Source organism: Coenobita brevimanus, chromosome 103 (genome assembly GCF_032717465.1).
Source record: "Coenobita brevimanus isolate Jiangsu-jjx chromosome 103, ASM3271746v2, whole genome shotgun sequence".
Taxonomy (NCBI): domain Eukaryota; kingdom Metazoa; phylum Arthropoda; class Malacostraca; order Decapoda; family Coenobitidae; genus Coenobita; species Coenobita brevimanus.
The window spans coordinates 8,809,006-8,836,550 of NC_137056.1; the positions used below are offsets into that span (position 1 = coordinate 8,809,006).

General features: G+C 43.1%; 1 protein-coding gene across 2 annotated transcripts in view; it reads right to left on the bottom strand.

Annotated features, from left to right (window-relative positions):
• Positions 1-13,997: 13,997 nt before the first annotated feature.
• LOC145415734 (carnosine N-methyltransferase) overlaps positions 13,998-27,545 on the bottom strand; it is a 101,807-nt gene continuing 88,259 nt past the window's right edge. For both annotated transcript variants that reach the window (XM_080284967.1, XM_080284966.1), the window contains exons 8-9: positions 24,825-24,949; positions 13,998-14,171 (exon numbers count right to left, since the gene is read on the bottom strand). In XM_080284967.1, coding sequence (XP_080141093.1) covers positions 14,058-14,171; positions 24,825-24,949 — 239 coding nt within the window. In that variant the 3' untranslated portion in view covers positions 13,998-14,057. The remainder of the gene's footprint in view (positions 14,172-24,824; positions 24,950-27,545) is intronic.

Consider the following 27,545-nt stretch of genomic DNA (forward strand, 5'->3'; position numbering starts at 1 on the left):
CCAAGAGAGGGGCAGATGGTGAGGGCTTTTATGGTCTCCCCCTGCCTCCTTCCAGATTCTAAGGCTGTGTTGAGATATTTTTTATTTATAAGGAAAGGAAGTGTGGTGTGTAATGTGCATGTAGTTTGGTGTTCACAGTTGGAGGATATTATATAGGAGTATGCTGGCATATTCTGTTACTGAAACACTGAAAATGTTCAGCAAACAGGGATGGTCAGACGCTAGTCCTGAGGGCTTATGAAACGGGACCTCCAGCTCTCCTTATTATCAGCTTTCCTTCTACTGCTTGCAGATGCTGCCTTCCATCCCTACGATTATTTCCTGGTCCCGTAGTAATGACCTGAACCGTTATCGGTTGTGCCTTCCTCCCAAAAATTGTTTGCTTACACTGAATTTTTAAACTATCTGTTTGGAATTCTCTCCACCTAAATAAGGGTAGATCATGCCACCTCTCATCACCCTTGTGGTTCGATGAATAGTGCTTTCCCTCTCCATGCCACGGTATATATACTAGGTCTGCTTGATATTTTGTTTGAAGATGTAAGATGTAACAGCCATGTCATCATCGCCTGACCAAATATAGTTCATATTTCATCCCGCAGATGCAGCAATTTTCATGAACTGGTGTTACAGCTTCAGAATTTCCTGGGCATAGTTATACCATCATCCCAGCACTGGCAGATATGAAGCTTGAGGAAGTCCGGTTAGCCAACCATGAATATGTAACTGTGGTAGAGCTCTCACAATGTTTCACGTGCTTCTATCTATCTATCTATCTATTGCCAGACGCCTCAATCCCGTTTGGGGTGGCCACAAACAAATCGCCTCCACGTCGCCCTGTCTCCCGCCATTTCACTGCCCCAATCCCAACTCACACCCCCCTCTCCACCCAATCCCTCCATCTCATCCTCGGCCTCCCCCTCCCTCTTCCCCCCTCTACCTCACTCACATACACTCTCTTCGTCAGTCTTTCATCCTCCATCCTCTCTACATGGCCAAACCACCTCAGTGTATTCATTCTAACGCTTCGTATTACATCCACATCCGCACCACAATGCTCCTTTATATCCTCATTTGTCAGCCTGTCTCTCCACGTGACTCCACAGGCTCCTCTTAAGTAACTCATTTCCACTGCTCTCACTCTTGACTTGTGTCCTTCCAGCAATGTCCAAGCTTCACTTCCATACGTTAGAGTTGGTATCACAATACTGTCATGTAGTAACTTTTTCACTTCCATGCTCACTTCCCTGCTTCTTATCACTGCTTTCAAGGAACCAGCAACCTTTCTTCCCTGCTGCACCCTTTCAAGCACTTCACCCTCCAAACCTCCATCCTTGCTCATCACACAACCCAAGTACTTAAACGTACTCACATTTTCCAATTCCTCACCACCCAACCTCACTGTACATTCACTGACTTCACCTCTCTCAAAGACCATCACTTGACTCTTCCCTACATTCACCTTTAGATTCCATTTCTGACACACTCTCCCAAACTCATCCACCAAGCCTTGCAGCTCTCCTTCATCTTCACTCAACAACACAGTATCATCTGCAAACAACAGTACAGGGAGTTTCCAAACACTACCCTCTCTCACCTGGGCCACTCCAACATCCACTACCCTACCTTGTACCTCTTTTCTTACCCCATCCGTGTACAGATTGAACAACCATGGAGACATGACACATCCCTGTTTCAACCCAAGCTTCAAAGAGAAAAATTCACTCAGTTCACCATCCACACACACTGCAGCCTTAGCACCATCATACATACTCTTCACAGCATTCAACAACTTCCCATCTACTCCATATATTCTTAATACTTTCCACAATCCTTGTCTATCCACCCTGTCATATGCTTACTCCAAATCCATGAAAGCCACAAACAACTTTTTTCCTTTCTCTAGAAACTTTTCCACTAAAGATCTAAGAATGAATATCTGATCTACACAACCTCTTCCCTTCCTAAAGCCTCCCTGTTCTTCTCCAACTAATTCCTCTGTTCTTTCTCTAACTCTGTCAATAAGTATCGTACCATACACTTTTCCTATTATAATAAGAAGACAGATGCCCCTATGATTACCACACACTTCTTTTTCCCCTTTTCCTTCGTACACGGGAATAATTATACCTGACTTCCAATCCTCCAGGACTCTACCTTCCTCCCAGGCCAATCTGCACATTTTCCACATCCATTCTACTACTATCTCTCCCCCATACTTCAGCATTTCACCACACACTCCATCAATTCCTGGGGCTTTCCCCAATTTAACTTTCTTCATTGCTTCCACAATTTCTATCCTACTGATGTCTTCCTGTCTTCTCACCTCCTTCCTCCTCCCAGCCATTCCCCAGCCACTTATACTCACATTACTTCCATCCTCCATTTTCAACAATTCCTTAAAGTGTTTTTCTCCATCTGCTCACTTTTTCTTCCTTCTCCACTAGTAATCTACCATTTTTATCTTTCACTCCCCTGCTAACTTCACTTCCACCCTGTCTTACTCTTTTCACCTCTTTCCAGAACATTTTCTTACAGTCCTTCCACTTTACACTCAAGTTCCTTCCAAATTCCTCATCTGCTCTCTTCTTACTTTCTCTTACTAATCTTTTCACCTCTCTTTCTTTCTACATATAACTCTCTCTTCCGCTTCTCAACTTCTTCCACGCCCCTATTTCTCATCCATTCATTGTATGCTTTCTTCTTTTGTGCCACAGCCTGTCTCACCTCTTCATTCCACCACACTGTTCCTTGCACACCCCTCCATCTTCTCTTCATCCCACACACCACATCACATGCTGCACATATTTCCTCTGTAAACATCCTGCACACACCTTCCACGTCCCCCATCTGCTCCAATTCACATTTGCCCAAACGTTCCTCCACTTCTCTCTTATACTCTGCCTTTTTCTCATCCTCTTGTAACCTTTCCACTCTCCTTACAAATACTCCTTCTTCCTGCCCTTCCCTTCTTCTATTTCTCCATCCTAATTGGACCTTGATTCTGGCCACCACCAAGTAGTGGTCAGAAAGTCCACTCCCCCAACCTCAATAAGCTCTTGCATCCATTACACATTTTCACATCCTTTCATCCACACACTCATATTCAATCTTTGCCTTCCTTTCATTCAGTTCACCACCCACCCTTCTCATCACTCGCCATGTATACCTGTGGATCATTTTGCGCCTGAAGAGGGTATTGGTTATCACCAACCCCATCCCAGCACTAATGTCCACTAATGCACTGCCATTCTCATTTATCTCAGCAGGCACATCCCATTCACCAACTATTCCATCCACCTTCACATTCCTTACTTTACCATTCATATCACCAAACAAAAACACTCTCTCATTCCTTCCAAACTTTTCCATGCACACTTCCACATTTGTCCAGAACTCTTCTCTCACTCTGCTTGAACGATCTTGGGTTGGCGCATACACATACACAATCTCCCACATTTGTATTCCAACTTTCAATCTTACCCACACAATCCTTGACCCAAATGATCCATACTCTCTAATGCTCTTCTTCCATCTTTTACTCACAACTATACATACTCCTTCTTTTGCCCTCTCATTCTCACCTACTCCTGCACATATTCTCCATCCATACTCCCATTCTCTCACACTTTCACCTCTCCATTTCATTTCAGTTATTCCGAATACATCAACTTTCGCACCCTCAAGCACCTGGACAATCTCTCTCTCTTTCACCTCATCATTCGCTCCCCTTACATTCCAAGTTCCGATTACCATGTCCTTTGCCCGGTCCTTGGTCGTCATCTTTTGATCAGTCCTTGGTCGTCATCTTTTGATCAGTCCTTGTCCGAGGCTTATTGTTTGTCCTTTTAGTTAGTTGTTTTCCGGGGAGGGGCCCTAACCCTCCACCAACCCTTTTAGTTGCTTTTTACGACAAGCAGGGATACTATAGTAGCCGCAGCGAGAAATGAACGCTGTGGTGGGGCAGGTGGGATGACCTGGGATTCCCCCACTGTTGCCATATCCACATGTCACCGACCATAGAGGTAGGATGTCACCGACCATCGGCCACCGCTGCAGCCCCGCTCCATGATCCTTACCCTGTGTCTCTGGCTTTCTCTTTCTCTCTCGGTTTCTATATAAACTGGTGTATTTCCGAAACTATTTATGAAATTATTATGACTTTTGTTCCACACCACCACTGAGGTAAAAATCAAGGAGAGTTTTCTGTATAAAGGTTTCCCCCCCCTTGTCTGAGGGCAGGTCAGTTCTGGCGAGTGTATAATTATAGGTCAGGCGGAGGTATCGGCAAGGCCGCACTCCCCCTCTCATATGCCACATTTAGGAGGGGGGGGAAACCTTTATACAGAAAGCTCTCCTTGATTTTTACCTCAGTGGTGGTGTGGAACAAAAGTCATAATAATTTCATAATTAGTTTCGGAAATACACCAGTTTATATAGAAACCGAGAGAGAAAGAGAAAGCCAGAGACACAGGGTAAGGATCATGGAGCGGGGCTGCAGCGGTGGCCGATGGTCGGTGACATCCTACCTCTATGGTCGGTGACATGTGGATATGGCAACAGTGGGGGAATCCCAGGTCATCCCGCCTGCCCCACCACAGCGTTCATTTCTCGCTGCGACTACTATAGGGTAGTATTCTTGAAAAAACCCCCTACCACTTACCGTATATCTCAGCGTATAAGACGCACTTTTTTTTGTCTCAAAATTACCTTGAAATCTTCCATGTGTCTTGGAGGCCAGACTAGGCAAGTTAGCTTGGCTCCAGTTAGAAGAAACCTGTACACAGATGATCACCTCACTGCTTGGCATCACAGGTATTTTCTAGAGTATAAAGACTGTTGATTTATTGTTAAAAATTACATGCACTTGTGTATATACTAAGCAGATTTTAGAAACACATAATTTCAAGAACAACACAAACCACTCACGGTTTGTTTACAGTACAACTGACCATATGCAGGTCTATTCTGGGGGTTTAACAGTATAGTGGTTTTGCAGTTTAGCATCTGGCATACACTCTACTCTAGCAAGTTAACACGATCACTGGTAAATTGGCTGCTAACCCTCTGAAAGGCAATCACGATCACTTCTCATGCCATCTATTCACTAACTAGCAAAGCAATCATACTGGAGAGATGCTAGCTAGTGAGACTGCTAAGTTATCATAACAAACGTGTTAGGATAAAATAGGGTAATTTCGCCACAACACCAATAATTCCAGTTCACAGGCCCATAGCACCTAAACTATCGCATGGATTTGACTTCTGTTGGGCTTAGGTTTTAGAGAGATGCCGACCTAGCAAGGTCATGTGAAGTTTTGATCCACTATGCAAAAAAAATGGCATTGGAGAAATGCATTTATTGCATCTATTAAAAAAAAAAAAATCTATTTTTCGATGTTTCAGGTTAAAAGTGGTTCAGAACTGTTTGCATTGTTCACACACACACACACACACACAGTTATGCAAGTTTTTTGCTGATGATGTAAAGATCTTGAGGAAGGTAGAGGTTGAGAAGGATTGTAAAATACTGCAGGAGGATTTGGATAGGATACACAATTGGAGCTGGACGTGGGAAATGAAATTTAATGTAAAGAAATGTAAAATATTGGATATGGGTAAAAGTACCTGGAGGCCATCACTGAATTATTTGTTGGGTACTGAATTAATCACAAAAAGGAGAGAAGAGAAAGATTTGGGAGTGCTGGTCCAAGATAGTTTGTCACCAGAAAAGCACATTAACAAGATAGTTGGAGAGACTTATAAACTCTTGACTAACATAAGAGTAGCATTTCATTATATGGATGAGGAGATGATGAAAAAATTGATAGAGGTCATGATCCGCCCCAGGTTAGAATATGCGGCGGTAGTGTGGTCCCCACACAAAAAGAAAGATATAAACAAGACAGGGAGAATACAAAGAACAGCAACCAAGATGGTCCCCAGTCTGACAGACCTGTCATACAGAGAGAGGCTGGAAAAGCTGAATTTGCCTTCCTTAGAGGAGAGGAGAAAGAGGGGAAACATGATTGCAGTGTTCAGGACCATGGTGGGAGTAGATAAAATTGACAAAGAAGATCTGTTTGTATGGGATAAGAGAGCAACAACAGGACACGGAATGAAATTGAAAAAGTCAAGCTGCTTGAAGGATATCAAGAAATATAGCTTTCCTTACAGATGTATAGACTTATGGAATAGCCTGGACAAAGAGATCGTCCAGTCTAAAAACTTGAATGAGTTTAAAGCTAAATTTGACTTATTGAGAGACAGCGATGGAAACCCACGAGCATAGTACATTCCATGTATATCACAATTAGGTATATTAGGTAAATACTTAAATATTTGGAACGACTTAGACAAAGAGGTGGTGCATGAGAAAAACATTCATGTGTGTAAAGGTAGACTTGATAAATGTGGATATGGAGACAGGAGAACACGAGCATTGCTCAATTCCTGTATACTACAAATAGGTAAATACACACACACACAAAACAGAACCCTGTCATGCAATCATGCCATGGGAGTCCCCCCAGCCAACTTAACAACTGTTGGCTATCTAAGCCCAGTTATAATCAATTGTGTATGATATGTAGTGTGGTATTGTAACAATAATAACAATAAATATTATAACAATAATGAAAACAAATAGGTTGTAGCAAAAATACCTATATTGTATATGGAAATTCAATCACCCTTGTTAGGCTGTCTTCTCTTACTGATGTTTTGTTTCATTCATGACAAGGGTATCATTGAAGGAAACAGTATTATATTACCAGTAGCAAAAAACAGGAAAAACAGTTGTACAGTAATTTTAAACAGTACTACCTGAAATTACAGAATTACTGTATTTTTCAGCCATTACTAAAGTACTTTAGCAATCTCTAAGTAACTCAGGGATCAGCCAATTACAGTACATTGTTATGAAAATGATATCAAATTTACTGAGGCATAATTAATATAATATTTGAAATTAGCTGTGCCTCATAAGCATTCACAGTGGCATCTGCCATTTTTATATTTACAGCAGATGAAGTGATCAGTGATCAATCCCTTTCACTTTCAGCCTCACTGCTGCCCTAGCAAAGCTATCATGAAGGTGAATGCAACCCAGTGTGTGCATGCGCGCATGTGTACCATAGCAACTGAAAGGCAGCAGTGCTACTAAGGCATAATAGTGGATGTTTTCACTATGCTCGATAAGTTTTTGAGATGAATGACTGTTTTTAGTAAATTCTGATCAGTTTAGTATGCTTTGTTAATTGCTAATGTTGCGAGGCATACACAGCTGACAGCGAGGGAGTAATACTGAGAAGAGAGTAAAGACAGCTGTCTAACCCATCCCCAAACAGCCTCGTTATACTGAACTTCAGTTGTAAAACTTTGTACAGTAATCTGCTTTTTGTTTAGTTTGTTTATTCCAGTCAGCTGGGCAGAAAAGACTTTTTTTTTTTTTTTTTTTTTTTTTTTTTTTTTTTTTTAAAGGAAGTGAATGTATTGTCAGTAGGTAATGAGGTGCCAGGGGTAAGTAACAGTACTCTCATACTGCACTGGGTTGAGCCTAAATGTTGGAAAACACCGTAACATCAGAGGTGTGAAGTACAAATATGACAAGTATGGGGTATTTTTAGGGTAAATAAAATGCTGTATTCATTTCATTCATTCATCATCTAATCCAGTGTTGCCCCATGAGGAGCATAGGAGCCCAAGGCTAGGCAAGTGAGTCCTGACATTTAAAATGAGAGTGACCAGCCTCACTCATCCCTGAGTGGCATTACATGAGCAATAAATCCCTACCACCCCTTGGATACAAACCTGAACTGGCTCAATCCAGCTGGAGCACCTTAATTACCCACTAAACCACAAGGCACCATAATTAGGTTATATGGTTACCACCCAGCATAGTCAATGGTTTCCTAGTGTACAGGAAACCATTTGGCTACACGTTCCCTATACTAAATTTCTTTTTTTAATCTGTCTGTGTTGTCAGTGATTCTAATATACATACAAGCAACTGACCTGGAAATAAAGTGTATTTCTACTTTTCACCCCTAGATGCCAGGCTATTTATACCATGGCCGTCCTCTCAGTAAGGGCAATTTTCCCAAAATTGCTTGTTTTCAAACCTAATATCTCAGAAAGTATAGCAGTTAGGGAAACAAACTAAAAACCATAGTGCTCACCAACTCTTCTTCTTGCGAATGAAACCATCCCCAGGTCTGCAGGTGGTCGCATCAATGATTAAGGAATTGAAGAAGATAGGCAACTTTCGGCAACTGAGGCGAGATGTCTTCACGACTGGCTTCGCTCTCAACAAGATAACTTCTCCATTACTAGATAAACTAGACAAAGTGGTGTCCAAGGCATGCCCTATGGGACTATCACTGAACCCTTCCCTAGTATCCTTGGGCAACGGCTAAGCAGAGGTGGATGAAGCAAAGGGTCTGCATGATGTGGGAATGGAATCGGACGAGGAGGAGCCTGAAGACATCATTCTACACCTGGCAAAGTCACAGGACAGACTGAAACATGCTTGCGTGCATTGGCGGGAGCTCTCCCGAACCTTTGGTAGCAAGATCAAACATAAGCCAGTTCAAACAATGGCAGGAATGTACTTGTGGCACATGCCGTCACCTGGCAGCCTCTGTCCACCTAAATGGCGACTGCATATCACATTCCCCGCCGGCTGGGGTTTATTGGCATTTATATTTTAAATAAATGACAGAACGGACTTCACTGAGTTCAGTTGTATAGTTTTAAATTCATTTCAAGAAAAAAAGTATTTATCTCTATATATTGATGGGCCTTGATAAAAAACAGAGGCTTGAGTGTTGCTGCGGCATGAGACTTATATGAAGGAGTGTTAGTGCCAACTTTAACATAGGGTTGTGAGACTATGGTGTGGCATGAAAATGAAAACTCAAAAGCGAGAGTAGTGGAAATGGGACTGTTGAGGAATGTATGTGGAGTACAGAGAGTGGATAAGATACGAAATAGTGACTCGTGACAGATGTGGAGTGAGGAAGTCTGTGGACACCCGAATCCAAGAGAGTATACTGAGATGATATGGTCACGTGGAAAGAATGGATAACAATAAAGTGGTGAAGAAGGTATATCTGAGCGAATCTGAAGGAGGGAGGAGGCGAGGTAGGCCAAGGAGAAGGTGGAGGGATATGGTGGATAAGTGTGTGAGGAAGAGAGGTTTGGAAGTTGGCGAGGCTAGGGGACTGACAAGAGATCGAGCTGGTTGGATGAATATTGTGAGGAGAAGCACATGACCAGTGATTTGGCCCCCATTTTTAACGTAACAGTGTCTGTACTGACTCTCTCGGATATGTTTATGTGAAGGTACAGAACGTGGTGAATGTTTTTGGCGTATAAGATAGAGCCAGGATTCTGGAGGGTTGAATGATGAGTGAATGGAAATGTGGCACACTGGATTGGGCAAATCTGGGCTGTCTGGACATTGCTACTCCTCACCCTGCCCTAGGGTGGGGAAAGAGGTCCGGGTGATGATGATAATGATGAAGAAATCGGACGGTTCATAAACATAGTGTTAGGATAGCGTCGTTGAGAAAAATAACTTTTTGTAAGGAAGGGGTTGTTTGTATTCTTTTCTTGTACCACTCTTTAACATAAAAATGAAGAAACAAAAGACTGATGAACAGTACTGAATACTGATTCTGAAGGATGAGTGTATACTTGAGTGAAAACTACTCATATCAAACAACCTTTCTGCATTCTTTGACAAACTTTTTTTCTCTGAACTGCCCTTCCAGAATTAGGATGCGTCTTTCACAATGCAGCATCTTATATGCCATGAAATACGATAATATTCAGACACAACAACAACACAACGTTCGTCTTTGATTGCACAAAGGGCTCACCTTTCTTCCAAGCTGCCTCCAGGATTTCCTGATGGAAAGAAAATGTGTTTTTGGCTATGCAAAAACATATTCATTCATTACTCTTTAAACACTAAGCAACATGACTGCTTACCTTATTAACCCCTAAAAGACAGGCATTGGAATGTTTTGACAAACCTTTGGATGGGCATAATCGGTGGGTGTGACTTGGTGGAGGGTTTGTGGGTGGTGGTGGTGTGCATATGGGGTGGTTGTGTGGTGGTGTTAGCAGGGGGGGGGGCAACAGGGTGCTTGGCAGAGGTGGGGGGTGGGTGTGGGGGAGTAGGGGGATGATGGGTGGGGGTGGGAAGGGGGGTGGGGAGGAGGGTGGGGATGGTAGGGGGGTTGAGGGGTGGGGTGGTTTGGGAGGTGTGGGGGAGGGTAGGGGATAGGGGTTAGGGTGGTGGGGGAGGGTAGGTGGTGTGTGGGTGTGTGGTAGGGGTGGGGGGTGTGACCACATATGTGGTCACCAGTCTTTTTGGCCCTAGTACCCTCGGACAGCATATGCAGACACCAGTCTTTTAAGGGTTAAACTGTACTGTATAATCATCTACATAAACTATAACTATCTGCAACTATTGGTACTCATTAACAAGGAGTATTATCGGCATATAATCACTGTGATGAGATTCAACTGTGCAGGCAATATTTCAATACAGTAATCCCTGTAAGACCCAGACGCCCAATTCCTGGACATTTTGGGCTCAGGCCTTCGGAAAAGAAAAAAAGAAAGAAAAGAAAAAGATCCTACATTTTTCTCAATTGTATTTTGAACCTGGCGTGTGGCACCGAACAGCTGTGTTTTGCCGTGTAGTTCCGCCGACGTCTGGCAGGGCGACCCTGCCTCCTCCCCATTTCCCGCCTACTCATCGTCGTAAGTGCACGCTCGTCACCATGGCCGCTCACATCCTCGCTTCTGTGGTGGTGCCCTATTTGCTGCAGGCCCTGCTGTTTCTCTACTGCCTCTTACTCATGTGTGACGATGGCCCCACCGCTCAACAAGAGGAAACAAGTGGTTCTGACTCTGGAGAAGAAGAGGGAGATTTTGGAGAAGGTCGACATGGGATGGCCGATGTCCCACATCCTACGAGAATTCAACCTGGCCTGCTCTACCTTGTTCGATATCAAGAAATCCTACGACAAACACACCCAGTACATGGCTGATTTTGCGCTGAAGATGAAACGCAACGTGCAGAGGAAGATTATGTACCCTCCCAGGTTTGCAAAAGTCAACTGCTCCACACTGATTTGGTACTGTCAACAACGTGCTGCTTGTGTGCTGGTGCGTGGTACAGAGCTGAAGGCTGCTACCGAGAAGTTCGCAAGGCTCCACGACTCCCCAAACTTCAAGGCATCCAAGGGTTGGCTCTTCGCTTTCAAGTTACGACATGGACTTATCAACTGTAAGACCCATGGCAAAGCTTTGGACGCCAACAAGGAGGGAGTAGAAGAGTTTCGGCAGAAGGTGAAGGGCTTGATCGACAGGGAGGACCTCACTCTCGGTCAAGTCTACAACGCTGACGAAACTGGTCTATTCCACTGCTCACTGCCAACGAACACCCTAGCAGAGGAGACAAAGAAGTGTGTACCTGGCCACAAGCTCTCCAAGCAGCAGATATCTGCTTTATGTTGCGCCAATGCTAACGGCATGCACCGGCTCAAGCCCGTTATTGTTGGCCGTACAAAGCAGCATCGGTGCCTTCGTACGTTGATGAATATCCTTCCTGTCATGTGGTACCATTCTGTGAAGGCTTGGTTCACAGCCAAGATCTTCAAAGACTGGTTTCACCAGAACTCCATCAAGGAGGTCATCCATTATCAGATGAAGAAACTGGGAATCCCACGTGACCAGTTAAGGGCTCTCTTTCTCTTGGACAATGTACCTGCGCATCTGTCCGACATGGAGTTGGTGGCTGAGAATGGCCGCACTAGGTGCTTGTTTTTGCCACCTAATACGACTGTTCCCATTCAACCAATGGAACAAGGAGTGATCTTGGCAACGAAGAGGCTGTACTGTTAGAAGTTCTTGGACGAGATGATGGTTGTTCTCAAGGACGAGGACGAGTGCAGTGAGGGACAGGACACATGAGGCCAGCAGACTGTGGAAAGCCTTCGCCGCTACAACCTCAAGTCAGCCATCTACAACTGGGCCAGTGCATGAAGGGAAGTCTCTGTCAAGACTCTGGAAAGTGGTTGGTCTTCACTGCTTCTGGGAGCCAATGTGGTGCACGAGTTTCTAGGTTTTGACGTGGATGACTTCCATGCGTATCTTCGTGCGGCTGGCGACAAGGTGGATGTGAACAAAGTGTGTGAGTGGTTGGATGATGACGAGGGTGATCCTGGATATCAGATCATGTCAGATATTGAGATTTCATCTTCAGCTGAAGGTACAAGCACCCAGCTGGAAGATTCCGATGAGGACAGCAAGGATGATGAGGACTCCTCTCAGTACGCCACTACTCCAGCCATCCCCAAGCTGACCACACTCTGGGAGCATGTTGAGTTTGTTCTGGATTACCTTGAACACCTGGACTGCGACAGGGAGATGGGACCCCTGGGACTTGTGGAGGAAGTGCACGTTTTTAGACAGCACATCATCACTTGCCAGAATTGCCTTTCCTTACATCAATCAATCATTGACACTTTCTTAAGGCCTGTGACCCCCGCTGTGAACAGCCCTGGCTCCACACCACTGCCTCACCAAGACAGGCCTTCCACCCCTGAGCCACAGCCCTTCACATCGGCCACGGTGGAGTCGCCACTGGACGTGAGTTTGTGGCTTTCTTCGGAGTCATCTGCAGTGGGTAGTCCATCACCATGTTCCAGCGACGCACCCCTCGGCCGCCTGCAACACCTATTCTCGGACTCTGACAGTCAATAATCAGCAAAAACTCGCCACTACAAAGGAATTTACAGTGTTGTGCAGTGTTAAGAACAGAATGTGCAGTGTTAAGAAATTAGAATTCAGAATGCAATGGATTAAGTGCAGAGTACTACACTGGTGAGTTTCAAGTGCAGAGCAAATAAGAAAAGAATGTGCAGTGTTAAGAAATTAGAATTCAGAGTGCAGAGTATTAAGTGCAGTGCAACACTGGATTACTGTACGTGCTTCAGGTGCACCTTCGTACTGTCACAGTTTGAGAGGAGGTGAGTTAATCTTCACGACGGCCACGGACATGTTGTAAGTACCCTGTACACTGCTAAATATTTTCCATACTTACCTTTAATTCCTCATTCTCTGGTTCCTTTTCATTTATTCCATGCTTACTGTCCCTTATTTGTGTGAATAGGGTCTTAAATAGGTGCTGTGCATGTCCGGTAGGGAGTTATTTAGGTGGTTTTCAGAGTTAGGCTGGGTTTGGGTCCATAAGTACCTGACCATGAGGCATTTTCCCAAGTTCCGGACATGCCTTTGGCTCTATTACGTCGGGTCTTGGAGGGATTACTGTACTGCCTAACAGCAGCAGCTTTCAACTCAAGAAACTATTCTAGCTGATACTGATTTCATCTTCAAGTGTACTACCAAGTTCAGTACTTTTCATTCACAAAGGGGTTTGTGTTCAAAGAGTATGATAAATGATCTACATTTGAACAGTATGATCAAAAAACAAAACACAACAACAATAAGATTTAAACTGTACGACATGGTATATAAACATATCGATAATTCACCATAAAATATACTCCCACAATGAGAAGTAAAAAAAAAAAAAAAAAAAAAAAAAAAAAAAATCCAGACAATACAATAAATGCCATTCCCACCGGTTAACTCCATTCATAAATCATCCTTCTACCCTGATCTCGATGCTGGCTTGCATAGTTTTCAACCCAAGAAACTATTCTGCTGATCTTGATTTCATCTTCAAGTGTTACCTAGTTCAGTACTTTTCATTCACACAGGGCTTTGTGTTCTAAAAGTATGATAAATGATCTACATTTGAACAGTATGAGCACAAAACAAAACACAACAAAACGAAGATTTATTCTGTACGACATGGTATATACACACATCGATAATTCACCATAAAATATACTCCCACAATTAGGAAGTCAACTATAAAAAAAAAAAAAAAAAAAAAAAAAAAAAAATCCAGACATTATACAGTAATAACAAATGCCGTTCCCACCAGTTCACTCCATTCACAAGTCATCCTTCTACCCTGATCTCGAGGCCGGCTTGCATGCCACAAAGAATACACTCTGGTATTCATACTTCAGCATAGACAGGGTGTTTTGGGTGTAAGCTGTTTTTAGCCCAGATTCCTCTACCTGTAAAAAAACAGAGGAAAACATCAAGTTTTATTAGCCCAACTGACTCTTTTCATTGATTCACGACTATTCTTTTCACTGATTCATGACCATAATTTGCAATAATATTAACACTGTATAACCTGTTGTTGTTCATCAACTCTTTATGTCTGATCAAGAAGACCCATCAATCACATGCATGCAAATGCTCTTGCAGGGCTGTCCCGTGCAGTGAACAAATGTCCCCTAGTTGCTGACAGTACCTCACTGTTGTAGGCTGTGAGGGGTCCTGGATACCAGATATTTGATTCTGTAATATGTGGGGTGCTGAAGAGGAATGCCTTCACGGGGTTACATCATCATACAGTATGTGGACAGTTCCATTACCAAGTTATACAAATGTCCTTCACGGTGGTAGGTGGTGGCAACCATCATCCACTCACTTGATGCAATGTCGTCTACTTCTTCCTTCACCTCTATCATTCTTTTCTGTGTCTGCTCTCCTCTCTTCCTATTTCTCCCATCCTTCCTGTCACTTTTATTACTTTTCTTTCCACTTTAATTGGCTCCCCAGTGAGTGACAAGCCTAACAGTTTCCTGTAACTCACAAAACCATTTACAATGGCAACCATATAACTAAATAACAGAGTGATTGGAGCTTACTATGGTGCCCCTGTTAACTGGGCAGAGAGATGTAAATGTGGCGTCCATCCAGCAACCAACCCTCTACTCTTCCCAGTGCTTCACTGTTCACTGCAGAGGACAGACCATCACTAATGTTTTATCTATCTATCTATATATATATATACTGTATATATATACAGTACCCTTGCGTCCAGCACGGTAATATTGTCATGCATGGGTCACGTGTTGGACCAAAAACGTGTTGGACTAACAATAGAGCTTATGGGGAAAAATGAATTATGTCAGCAACCCTTGGAAAAGTCACCCTAACTACCTACCATATACCTATACATATATTGGTACTATTGTAATTATAATAAATGGTACTGTGCTATGAATGATAACTAACCTTTTAGGATAGTGTTGGAGGGCTTGCTGGGAATGGAGTTGGTATCCAAGGCTGTAGTTAGTCCTACTGGGTCCCCGGAGGATGGCTGCTGGCGTCACTAGCGGGTAATGGCTGTTGCTCCTCCTCAACCTCCCTCATAAATCCTTCGAAATCAAACCTCCCTTATAAATCCTTCGAAATCACATTCAGAATCACTATCTTCGTCCACAGCCATGGAAGGTCCTGCTTCTGCCTTGTCCTAGCCCTGTAATCCTCGGCAAAGTGTATGCTTCTTACACTGTTGCCAGAGCCCCGTCTCGTGACTGTGGAAAGTGATCGCTGTCGCTGACTCGGTAGAGAATAAGGAGAAGCAACTTTGTTTATAAACTGGTACGCACGCCGATGAGAAGGGTTTCGAAACGATTGATATTTATTCTAAAATACTAATATGTATTCAGTGTCAGGCTAAATGTTCAATGCTGTAGTACGATACATTCTCTGCCGAGTCGCCTGGGTTTTGGTCACACTGTTTTCCCCATCGTATGCTCGGCAGGAATCCATCCAGATGGATTCCAAATGCCCGTGGTATCGTCGGCAATTTTACCACGTTACCGTTCCGATTTACCATCGTATCCTCGGCAAACCTGGTATGAAGTGCCGTGTGATAGCCTTCGGCTGCCAGGATCTTGTCTTAAGTTTTTTATTATGATCATGTTGGCTTCATTCATGTCGTAGGCCTTGGCAATGTCAACTTTCCTCTCCCCTTTCTTCTTCCTCTCGATGCTTTCTAGCTTTGTGGCCTGAGGGAGGTGCCGACGCTTCTTGGGGTTCTCAGAAGGCTTCCTAGGCATCGTGAGCAGGGTAAAATGCAGTAACAAGGGCAGAAAATGCAGCAAGAAAAAAGCACCTTCCAATGCAATTATGTGATTGAGTGGCTCTGTGGCAGGAGAAATGTAAATAAAACATCACGTGACACCAGAAGCGTTTTTAATTGGGCGGCATCACGATCACGTCACGATAGCGGGCGGGGAAGGCTACTTGATCAGAAGTTTTTCATTGGCTATCATCATCATGGGAATGTCCAGTATGGCCGTGTTGGACCGGGGGTGATCGTGCTAGAGTGAACTCTGCGGATTTGGCCCACTTCTCAGAGCTCTGTGTGTGTTATGCTAACACACTCGTGTTGCAGTAATTAAATCGTATTAAATAATACTAATTAACTGCTCACCGTGCTGGACTAACATGTGCTGGATGCGAGGGTACTGTATATATATATATATATATATACAGTATATATATATATATATATATATATACTGTATATGTATATATATATATATATATATATATATATACGGTACAGAGTAGGTTAATTACGTATGAGTCTGAGGGAAACAGCAGTCAGATAGATTATTTTCTGGTTAGGAGGGTTGATAGGAGGTTAGTGAGGGATGTTAGTGTTACAGGGAGTGAGGAGTGTGTGCAGCAGCACAAACTATTGATTTGTGATATGGTGCTTAAAGAACGAGTAATGAAAAAGAGGACTTATGTACCTATGAGGAAAATATGGAAGCTGGAAAAACAAGCAGTAAGGGATGCCTTCTATAGCGAGAGATGGAGAGTGGTGGCTGAACAGGGAACCACAGACAGAGGCGTTAATGAACAGTATAGAGCCCTCAAGAACGATCTCTTGAGAGTTACTGATGTGATATGCAGTTGGACAAAAGGCCCATCAAGACATAAAGTAACTTGGTGGTGGGATGAGGGTGTAGAAGCTGCAGTTAAGGAGAAAAGAAGGCTTTTCCGGGAATGGAAGAAGGGTGGTGGCAAGGAGGAATACTTGGTTGCCAAGCACAGGGCTAGAAGAGAGGTATACAGGGTAAAGTCTGAGTCACAGAGACTTTTACTTGATAACCTAAATCATGGCGAAAGGAAAAACATGACATTTAAGGTGGCAAATCAGATGAAGAGGAATAATCGGGATATTATAGGTGAGCAGTGTATGAAGAATGATGAAGGAAGGGTAGTGGTGAACAATGAGGATATTAAAGATGCATGGAGAGAGCATTACTGTATAGCCGGTTGTTGAATGAGGAGTTTGACTGGGACAGGGAAGGTTTGGGGCCAGCAGATCCAGTGTTTGGCCCTTGGCCTTTGATTGATGCTGCTACTGTGAGTGAGGCAATAGGCAGGATGAAGGTAGGGAAGTCAGCAGGTGTGTCTGGGTAGACTGCCGAAATGTTGAAGGCCTCAGGAGATATAGGGGTAAGGTTAGTCACTGACCTGATAAATAGGATTATTTATGAGTGTTTTGTTCCAGATGACTGGCTGAAGAGTGTAATTGTATATGTGTATAAAGGGAAGGGTGATGCCCTGGAAAGAGGAAATTATAGAGGTATAAAGCTTTTAGATCAGATAATGAAGGTAATGGAAAGTGTCTTAGAAGGTATGATTAGAGAAAGAGTGAATGTTGATGAGATGCAGTTTGAGTTTATGCCATGTAGGGGGACCACTGATGCCATATTCACTGTTTGACAGCTTCAGGAAAAATATATTGGTAAGAAAAGGGGTGGTTGGGGTTGAATGCTCATGTAATGCCACTCAGGGATGAGTGAGGCTGGTCACTCTCATCTTAAATGTCAGGACCAACTGCTTAGCCCCGGGCTCCTACGCTCCTCATGGGGCAATGTAGGATTGAATGATGGATGGATGGATGGATAGAAAAGGGATCTGTATTTTGTTTTTGTTGATTTGGAAAAGGCATTTGACAGAGTCCCTAGAGAGGTGGTGAAATAGGTAATGAGAAAGCTTGGCTTGGAGGAGTGGCTGGTCAGGGTGGTTATGGCTATGTATGGGGTGCTCGCATCCAGGTATGAGTGAATGGAGATTTGAGTGATGAGTTTTCCGTGAACGTTGGTGTGCCTCAGGGGTCAGTTCTGAGTCCCACGTTGTTTATTATGACTTGAAGCCCTCTCACGTGACTTCAGAAACGTACTCCCGTGGGAGAAGTTGTATACTGATGATTTGGCATTGATTGCAGAGAATGAAAGGGAGGCGGAGGAAAGATTTAGGAAGTGGAGAGATGGTATGGGGCACAAGGGTTGGTGGCGATACTGTCAAAGTCGAGGGAAAGTGGCCATGTGCAGTTTGCCACAAGGGTGTGGGAAGTAATTCCAGCTTGTGCAGTGTTTGTGATAACGGATAAATGGGTGCACAAGAGATGTAGTGGTATCAAAGGTAGACTGTGAGATAATGCTGATTTTATGTGTATGGCATGTCAGGGAGAGAAGGTGGAGATTGTCAGGTGTGAAAGGATTGAACTTGCTGGTGAATCTCTCGAGTGTGTGGAAGAGTTTTGTTATTTGGGAGACATACTGTGTGCTGGAGGTGGGGCTGGAGCTAGCTCTGTGGCTAGGGTGAGAAGTGGTTGGAAGAAGTTCAGGGAGCTCTTGCCTCTCCATACGTGCTAAGGGGTCTTTGTATGCAGCATGTGTTAGGAGTGTAATGCTGTATGGTAGTGAGACATGGGCAGTAAAGGAGGAGGATATTCGCAGGCTCAGACGTACAGAAATGACAATGATTAGGTGGATATGTAGTGCGTCCCTGCGTGGAAGGTCTGGGGGGGCTGGGTTTATGATGGAAGAGTTGCAAGGTAGGATGGGACTGGAATGTACTGGTGCTGCGATGAGGAGAGGTAGATTGAGATGGTTTGGGCATGTGGAGAGGATGGGGGATGATAATTGGGTGAGGAAAGTGAGAAGTGTTAATATTAGGGGTGGGGTTATGAAGGGCAGACTGAGAAAGACATGGAACAAGGTCATTAAGCATGACCTCTGGGTTAAGTGACTGAACAGGGAGGCCACAATAGATCGTGCAGCATGGAGAGATGCCATTAGGTGACCAAGACCGACGCATGCAAGCATGTTGGAGCCTTTAAAAATGAAACGAAACGATATATATATATATATTTATATATGCAGCATGTTAGGAGTGTAATGTTGTATGGTAGTGTGACATGGGCAGTAAAGGAGAAGTATATTCGCAGGCTCAGATGTACAGAAATGACAATGATTAGGTGGATGTGCAGTGTGTCCCTGTGTGCAAGGCATGAGGGGGCTGGGTTTACGATGGAAAAGTTGAGAAGTAGGATGGGACTGGATTGTATTGGTGTTGTGATGAGGAGGGGTAGCTTGAGGTGGCTTGGACATGTGGAGAGGATGGGGTATGATAATTGGGTGCAGAAGGTGAGAAGTGTTAATATTCGGGGTGGGGTTGTGAGGAGTAGATCAAGAAAGACGTAGGACGAGGTCATTAAGTGTGACTTCAGGGTTAACCCCTTAATAGCGGGCCGTCACTTTCGTGACGCTCGGAAGCAAGGAATCATACCGCGGGGCGTCACTTTTGTGATTCTGTGTTATTTTGAATTCGCCCGGGCTTTCAAGTGGTGGCTTGTATCATCTATCAGTACTGCCAATGTCCAACACTAGTTAGCACTCCTAATCTCATCTGTACTCCCATCCATTGTTGACAATTTAGCCATTTCTCCCCGTTCTTGACTCCCCTCCCTACCCCCCCCTCCATTACCTTATCCTCTCGCCTGCCCGGCCGTGCTACGCTTAGTAAATCTTCCCCGGAATTTTTCACTGATTTCATCCATTGAAATAAGCCCTATGCCCTATTCTTATATCAAATAATATATACAAGAAAGAAATAAGGTAAGTGAGAGTGCCATACACCTAGAATTGGCTAATTATCACCTGACAACCCCTCACATGCACTCGTTCGCTAATTTTCGCTGTTTATTTCCCCTTGAAATATGCTGTATCATCTATTTTTGTAATAAAAATATATATAAGAAAGGAAGGGAGAAGCCTAAGTGATATTTACATTCACCTGGAACTACCTAATTATTGCAGGCCACTACACTGTATTCTACGCTAAGTAAATCTTCCCTGGAATTTTCCACTGATTTCATCCATTGAAATAAGCCCTATGCCCAATTCTTATACCAAATAATATATACAAAAAAGAAATAAGGTAAGTGATAGAGCCATACACCTGGAATTGGCTAATTATCACCTGACAACACCTCATGTGCACTCGCTCGCTAATTTTCGCTGTTTATTTCCCCTTGAAATATGCCGTATAATCTATTTTCGTAATAAATATACATATAAGGAGGGAAGGGAGAAACCTAAGTGATATTTACATTCACCTGGAACTACCTAATTTATAATGTATTGTCTAGATTTTCTGCCAATCATTTCACTGCTATATATTAGCTGCTGTCAAGAGGCTGACGTTGGCAGTCATGCATTTCCCTAGGTAGGCCACCACCCCGGCCCACCCTTATCAGAGCACTCTCATCTTCCAATGTGAAGGTACGTCTGTTTGCTCCTGCTAACTTCAGCCACTTTTCACCCTCATGCAAAGGGCCCTGTGACCTTTACCCCCTACTAAACCTCGTGTGGAAAGAGGTAAAGGGCTGACAATTGATAAAAGAGTGACTACGATCTTTCTATTGAGTAAAACAGTGCAAGTGGAATTGTAAATAGTGTGTAAACAGCAAGTGAAAGTAATGAATGTAAATATACGTGAACAGTGGAAAATAGTTTTATAAGTTACTTCAAGTGACAGTGCATAACACAGTGTAAATAAAATAGAAATGTAAATAACGTAAATAAAATAGAGAACGTAAATAGAAATGTAAATGAGTAGTATTATAAGAATACGAGTATATACCCTAGGAGTAATAAAAGTGAAAGTTTCACTCTAGCATGTATGAATACTATGAGTTATGGGAGTGAAGGTGAAAGTGACATTCACTCTCAATGCTAGTATACAGGACGAGAAAGTGAATGCTACGTATTTTACTGAAAGAAATTGAATCCCTACAGTGACAATAAACTAATACTACTGAAGGAAACTTATGGATAAAGACTGTAGATATACAGTGCTCGTCAGAAGTATTGAGCGCCCTGCGTCCCTCCTATGAAACAAACCTTTCAACACTGAAAAAACATATAAATAATGCATTTTATTTACCTTTAGTGCTTCGTAGGGTATCCTTTACGCTTCTTCACAGACCTGAGACATCTTGGAAGTGAAAGGGCAAGGTTTCTGAGGTGCTGATGGGGTATTTTGTCCCAGGAGTCACGAATGGTGGCTTCCAGCTTAGGCAGAGAGCTCACGTCATTCCCTTGGAGATTCTTCTTTACGAAGTACCAGAGGTTTTCTATCGGGTTGAGGTCTGGGCTATTTCCTGGTCAGTCTTTCATGAATGATACCTTGCAGTCAGGAAGCCAATTGGTGACCGATCTGGCCTTATGAGCAGGTGCACCGTCCTGCTGAAACACTTGTGCACCTGTTAGTTCGAAGGACTCTGGTAAATGATCACAGAGAAGCTCCAGATAAACATCCTGATTCACTCTGCAGTTCTTGGGAAGCACAACAAGCTTCCCCAAACCTTTACCAGAAAAACAACCCCATACCGTGAGTGAATCAGGATGTTTAACTGTGCTTTCCACGTAACGTGGGTCAAGTGGGTCACTACCTTTGCGCCGGTACACACGTGCTCCTCTGTTACAGGTAACACTAAACGTTGCCTCATCAGACCACAACGCTGACAACCACTGCTCCTCATCCCAGTTAAGGCATTTGTTAGCGAAGGCAAGCCTACGAAGTCGCTGGTAACGAGTGAGAAGAGGCTTTCTCGCAGGCCTGTGACTTGTATAACCAAGTTCATGGACCCTTCGAGACACTGTGCGCACAGAAACTTCACCAAACACTTCCGGGTTGCTCTCCTTTATTTTCCTTGCACTCACACGAGGATTAGACTCCACTGCACGTTTTAAAACATTAACAGACCTCGGGGAAGTTTTCCTGGGACTACCAGACCGCGGTTTCTTTGTGGGAATGTCACCACTGTTTTCCACTCGAAAACACGCGCACCACCTACGCACTGTCGATTGAGCCACGCCAACCAATTCATTAATTTCCTTCATTTGGTGGCCTGCCTCCTTTAGAGCAATGATCTGGGATATGATTTCACTCGATAGTTCACGGGTTGGTGCCATAACAAAGTGGCGAAAGCCAAAACACTGCAAGACACTCGGTAAAAAATGGCGCAAAAAGAGAGGGAGACGCGGCGGAGTTCCTCTCTCTCAAGCAGCCCGTAGGCAACTGAGGTGGGAACCAAGCAGCGAACTAGCGCAAGTGGGAAGGTCATACGCGCTCATAATTTTCATTGCTTTCACAGTGTTTTTTTTTTTTGGAGTATGGATCCCAAACTACTTGATAATCATAGAGTAGTGTTTATAGTGTTAATATCTGGCTGTGGTAATCATATTACGGGTTGTCGGGAAGTGTAAAGTGGAGACTTCGTTACCCAACTTCAGAGGTCTCCACAAGTCCTACAGTAATTGACGAAGGCTCAACAAACATTCCAGGAGAAAGCTGAAGGTATGTGCCATATGCATATGTAATTTTAATTTTCTAGGACTAATAACTGATTTTTGGCAAATATTTTTTGAGAGTCTGTCGGAGCACGAATAACTCCGCGGGACACGCAAAACATTGGGAAACATGCCCGCGGTGTAAGGGTTAAGGGACTGAACAGGGAGGCTGCAATAGATTGTGCAGCATGATGAGTCGCCAATAGGTGACCAAGGCCGATGCATGCAAGCATATTGGAGCCTTCAAAAACGAAAACGAAAAACGAATACGTATTATATACATCCTAACGGGGCAACATAGGATTGGATTATGAATGATTATATATATATATATATATATAGAGAGAGAGAGAGAGAGAGAGAGAGAGAGAGAGAATGGTAAGCTGCTAGATGCCGTGTTATTATGATGGAAGTGAGGCATGTGTAAGAGTAAATGGGCATCTAAATTAATGGTTCACTATCGGTGTGGGCATGCAACATGGTTGTATGATGTCCCCATGGTTGTTCAGTATATATGTATGGATGAGGTGATGAGAAAAACAATAACACAAGTAATGGAAAGAGTGATGGCGTTGGTAATGAGTGGCGATGGATGGAGTATCTCAAATTTGTTGTATGCTGATGATACAATACTACTTGCAAATAATGGACAAGAACTTGGTAGACTAGTGCAGTGTTTTGCAGATGTCTGTGAGTGTTGTGCCTTGAGCGTAAATGTAGAAAAGAATAAAGTGATGGTTACTGAGAGAGAAGGTGACTCCCAGTGTGATGTTACAGTTAATGATGAGAGACTGGAATTGGCAAGAGAGTTCAAATACCTGGGTACTGTGATAGAAAAGAGGGGGAAAATGTGCAAAAGAAGTGGAAAGTAGAGTGACACTAGGAAGGAAAGTAGCTGGTGCAATGAGGGCCTTGATAAGAAATAGAGGCTTGAGCGTTGCAGCTGCACAAGGCTTACGTGATGTGCCAACTTTATCATATGGATGTGAGACTATGGTGTGGCATGAAAATGAAAAGTCAAGAGTGAGAGCAGTGGAAATAGGACTGATGAGGAATGTACGTGGAGTACCGAGAGTGACAGGATCCAAAATAATGTGATTGGTAAGTCTGTGGACACCAAAATCCAAGAGAGTGTACTGAGATGGTATGGTCATGTGGAGGAAATGGATAACAACAGAGTGGTGAAAAAGGCATATCTGAGTGAATCTGAAGAGGGAGGAGACGAGGTAGGCCAAGGAAAAGATGGAGGGATATGGTGGATGAATGTGTGAAGACGAGAGAGATGGAAGTCGGTGAGGCTAAGGGACTGGCAAGAGATTGAGCTGGCTGGATGAACGTTGTGAGAATAAGTGCGTGATCAGGGATTTGGCACCTCTTTTTAATGTGACAGCGTCTGGATTGACTCGATCGGAAACGTTTATGTGAAGTTACAGAATGTGGTGGATGTTTTGGCGTATCAGATAGAGCTAGGATTCCAGAGCCTTGAATGATGAGTGAACTGATGTGTGGCCTGGGCAAACTTGGGCTGTCTGGACGTTGCTACTCCTGACCCAGCCCCAGAGTGGGAAAGGAGGTCCAGATGATGATCATACATACATATACTGTATATATATATATATATGGCTTTGTAGAATTCATCACTGTTACATTGGAGTTGAGAGAGAGAGAGAGAGAGAGAAAGAGAGAGAATCAGGGGCTCAAATTTACCGTGGAAACAATGTAAAAGGCTGTTTTGGAAGAAGATTAAGAAAATAAGACAGGGTAGTAAGGGATGTAATAAGCAAGTGGGAGATAAAATGGAAATTTGCCTGCGAGAAAGAGACAGACAGTGAACTAACAGAAAAAGCATTGTACACACTTGCTGAATGCAGAGAAGAAAAGTAGTGTTAAAATAAGAGGTTTAAGAATGGCATGGAGAAGAGAGGCAACAGCAAGTCCTTGCTATAAGTCATTTTTAATTATTATTATTATTATTTTTTTGCAATTAATTCCTCAGTAAATAACAGTAATAAGGCCACATTTCACTGATACCCATAAAGCTAATTTTCTAGTTCCCCAGTTTGCACCACATAATAAGGACTGCCAGTAGCGATATTCTGCAGCTCATTCTGAGTTATAACAAAGACAGTAGGAAGTCATATTCCGGAGCACATTCTTGACTTATAACAAGGGCTGCCTAGAGAACAATTATGTAACTAAAATACTGACAGTAATCTTGAAGCCAATGCCCTCTGCAATGCTCTTCACCTCCTCATAACTGGGTTCAATGGATGGCTCTCCAGGCTGGTCTGCAAAGTGGTACAGCAGTGGTCCCAAGTTCACCCAATAGCCACCTGGAAATCAGAAAAAGCAGTGGGTAGTTCAATATTACAGTTAGAGAGATCATACAATTTTTTTCTTCCTGGGCTCAAAAACTCCTACCTTCCATTAATCAAGCTTTATATGAATTAAAAAATAATTAACATAAAATATACTGAGGGAGAAAAACAGATTGTAGTTATACGTGTGTTGCAAGATATTTTCCACTTACAGAAGGCAGGTACCACAATAGAATCAAAAGAATAAATTGATGTAGACAGAATTTTAACACACCTCAACTCTCATGAGGCAGCCAACTACAACTGCTGTTACTGTTGGTGAGTAACCCTGGTCTGTCTGACCATGCAGGCCCATCAACAGTAGTCAGGCAATATCCCTTGTAGGGCCATCTCATACAGTGAACCAATGTTTCCTTATGGTTAGACAGTGCCTCACACAGCAAGACGCAGGAAAGAAAGTGAAAGTCTGGTTTCCAGATGGATGCCATATTTGTGACTCTCCACTAAGTTAACAGAGGCACCACAGCAAGCCCCACATCACCCCACAATGTAAAACAAGAAGAGTAATAAAAATGGCAGGAAGGATGGGAGAAATAAGAAGAAAGGAGGGCACATAGAAAACGAACAATAAAAGTGAAAGAAGTAGGTTGCACTACATCACGTGTGGATGATGGTCGCTACCAACTACCACTCGGCCAACTAAAAAATCTGAGATGCTACATTCTTCATATCTGTAAAATGTGAATAAGATACTTTTGTGGTTGGCACTAGGAATGGGCTGTTGCACCTGCCAATCAGGGTGATCCAGAGGCAAACAGGAAAGCTGGTGATAAGGAAAGCTGAAGCTCCTTCTATCCAGCCTTTAGGGCTGTCCTGACCATCCCCCTTTGCTGACCATTTTCCAGTATGTCACTGACACAAAGAGTAGGCTAGCATACTCTCAAACTATCTATCTATCTATTGCCTGATGCTTTAATGCCATAAGGGGTGGCTGGAAACAAATCATCTCCATGTCATCCTGTCCCTGCCATTTCACTGCCCTCCCCCCAGCTCACACCCCCCTCTCTCATATACCTCTCCATTCCATCCCCCCATCTCATCCTCAGCCTCCCCCTCACTCTCCCCCCTCTATCTCACTAACATACACTTTCCTCGTTAGTCTTTCACTCTCCATCTTCACATGGCCAAACCACCTCAGTGTATTTCTCCTAAAGTTTACTATCACGTTCATATCCACACCACAATGCTCCTTCACTTCCTCATTTGTCAGTCTGTCTCACCATGTAACTCCACATGCTCCTCTCAAATAAATAATTTCCAATGCTCTAAGTCTTGACTTATGTCCTTCCAACAAGGCCCAAGTTTTGTTTCCAACATTAGAATTGGCATCACAACAGTATTATGCAGCAAATTCTTTACTTCCAAGCTCACTTCCCAATTCTTATCACTGCTTTCAAAGAACCTCCAACCTTTCATCCTTGTTGTACCCTTGCAAGCACTTCATCCTCTAAACTTCCATCCTTACTGATCACACTACCGAAGTACCGTAAAACGCCATAACTTCGGACATTTTTTATGTGTTTTAATGAATAACTCCTTGTAGAATGGTGCAATTTTATTCCTGTTGGTGTCTTGTGGTAGCCAGGGAGAGTACCTACTAAATCCATATATTTAAAAAAATTAGCCAAGCTACACTTGTGCTTTTTTTTTTTCATTTTCAAGTGTCCGAAGTTAGGAACAAATTTCCTAACTTCGGACAGCTCTTCCAAACTTCGGACATCCATGTATTTTCCCTTTAAACATGAGAATGGTTAATGGGATCTATCTCTGGACACACTGGCCAAACTTCAGACACTTAAGAAGTTTTTAAAAAATGTAAAAAAAAATATTGGGCACTCGTGACCAGAGTTATACATATATATAGAGAAGTATCCCAAAATATCTTCTTTTTGGAGCTCGTAATTTCATATCACATTAAATTGCATCATATCACATTGTAGTGAGGTATTCTGGCCGTAAATAGAACTAAGAACTATTCACGAACTTTTTGAGATGAAAAAATAAAATAAAAATGCGCTGCATATACCCAAAACTGTAAGAGGAACTGTCCTCATTTTCCTGAACAAAACTTCACTTAATTATCAAGTATCTACCTCATTGACTCAACAAATGCATACCGAAATAACATAATATGATGTTGAACATTTCTTACAGGTTCTAAAGACACACACACACACACACACACACACACACACACACACACACACACACACACACACACTGGCACATGTTATGAAGGCACCATGGAACATATTAACCGTAGTACATCAGTACAAAAAACTATTCCTTAACTACCAGTATAAAATACTTTAACTAAATATATAGTATCACTTTTTTCTTTAAAATAAACTTCATTACTGGTTAAGGCACCTTATTGGCAATAACTTTGGTACTGGTAGTACAGACTATGGTATCTTACAGATCTATATCAAAATTATTATCATTACTTAGGCCAAAGGTTCACATCTACATCAAAAATCATCCTTTGCTTTCGGTCAAGTGTTGGTTCTGGTAACACCTTCAGTATATCCTCTTTGTGTATGTCACTGCT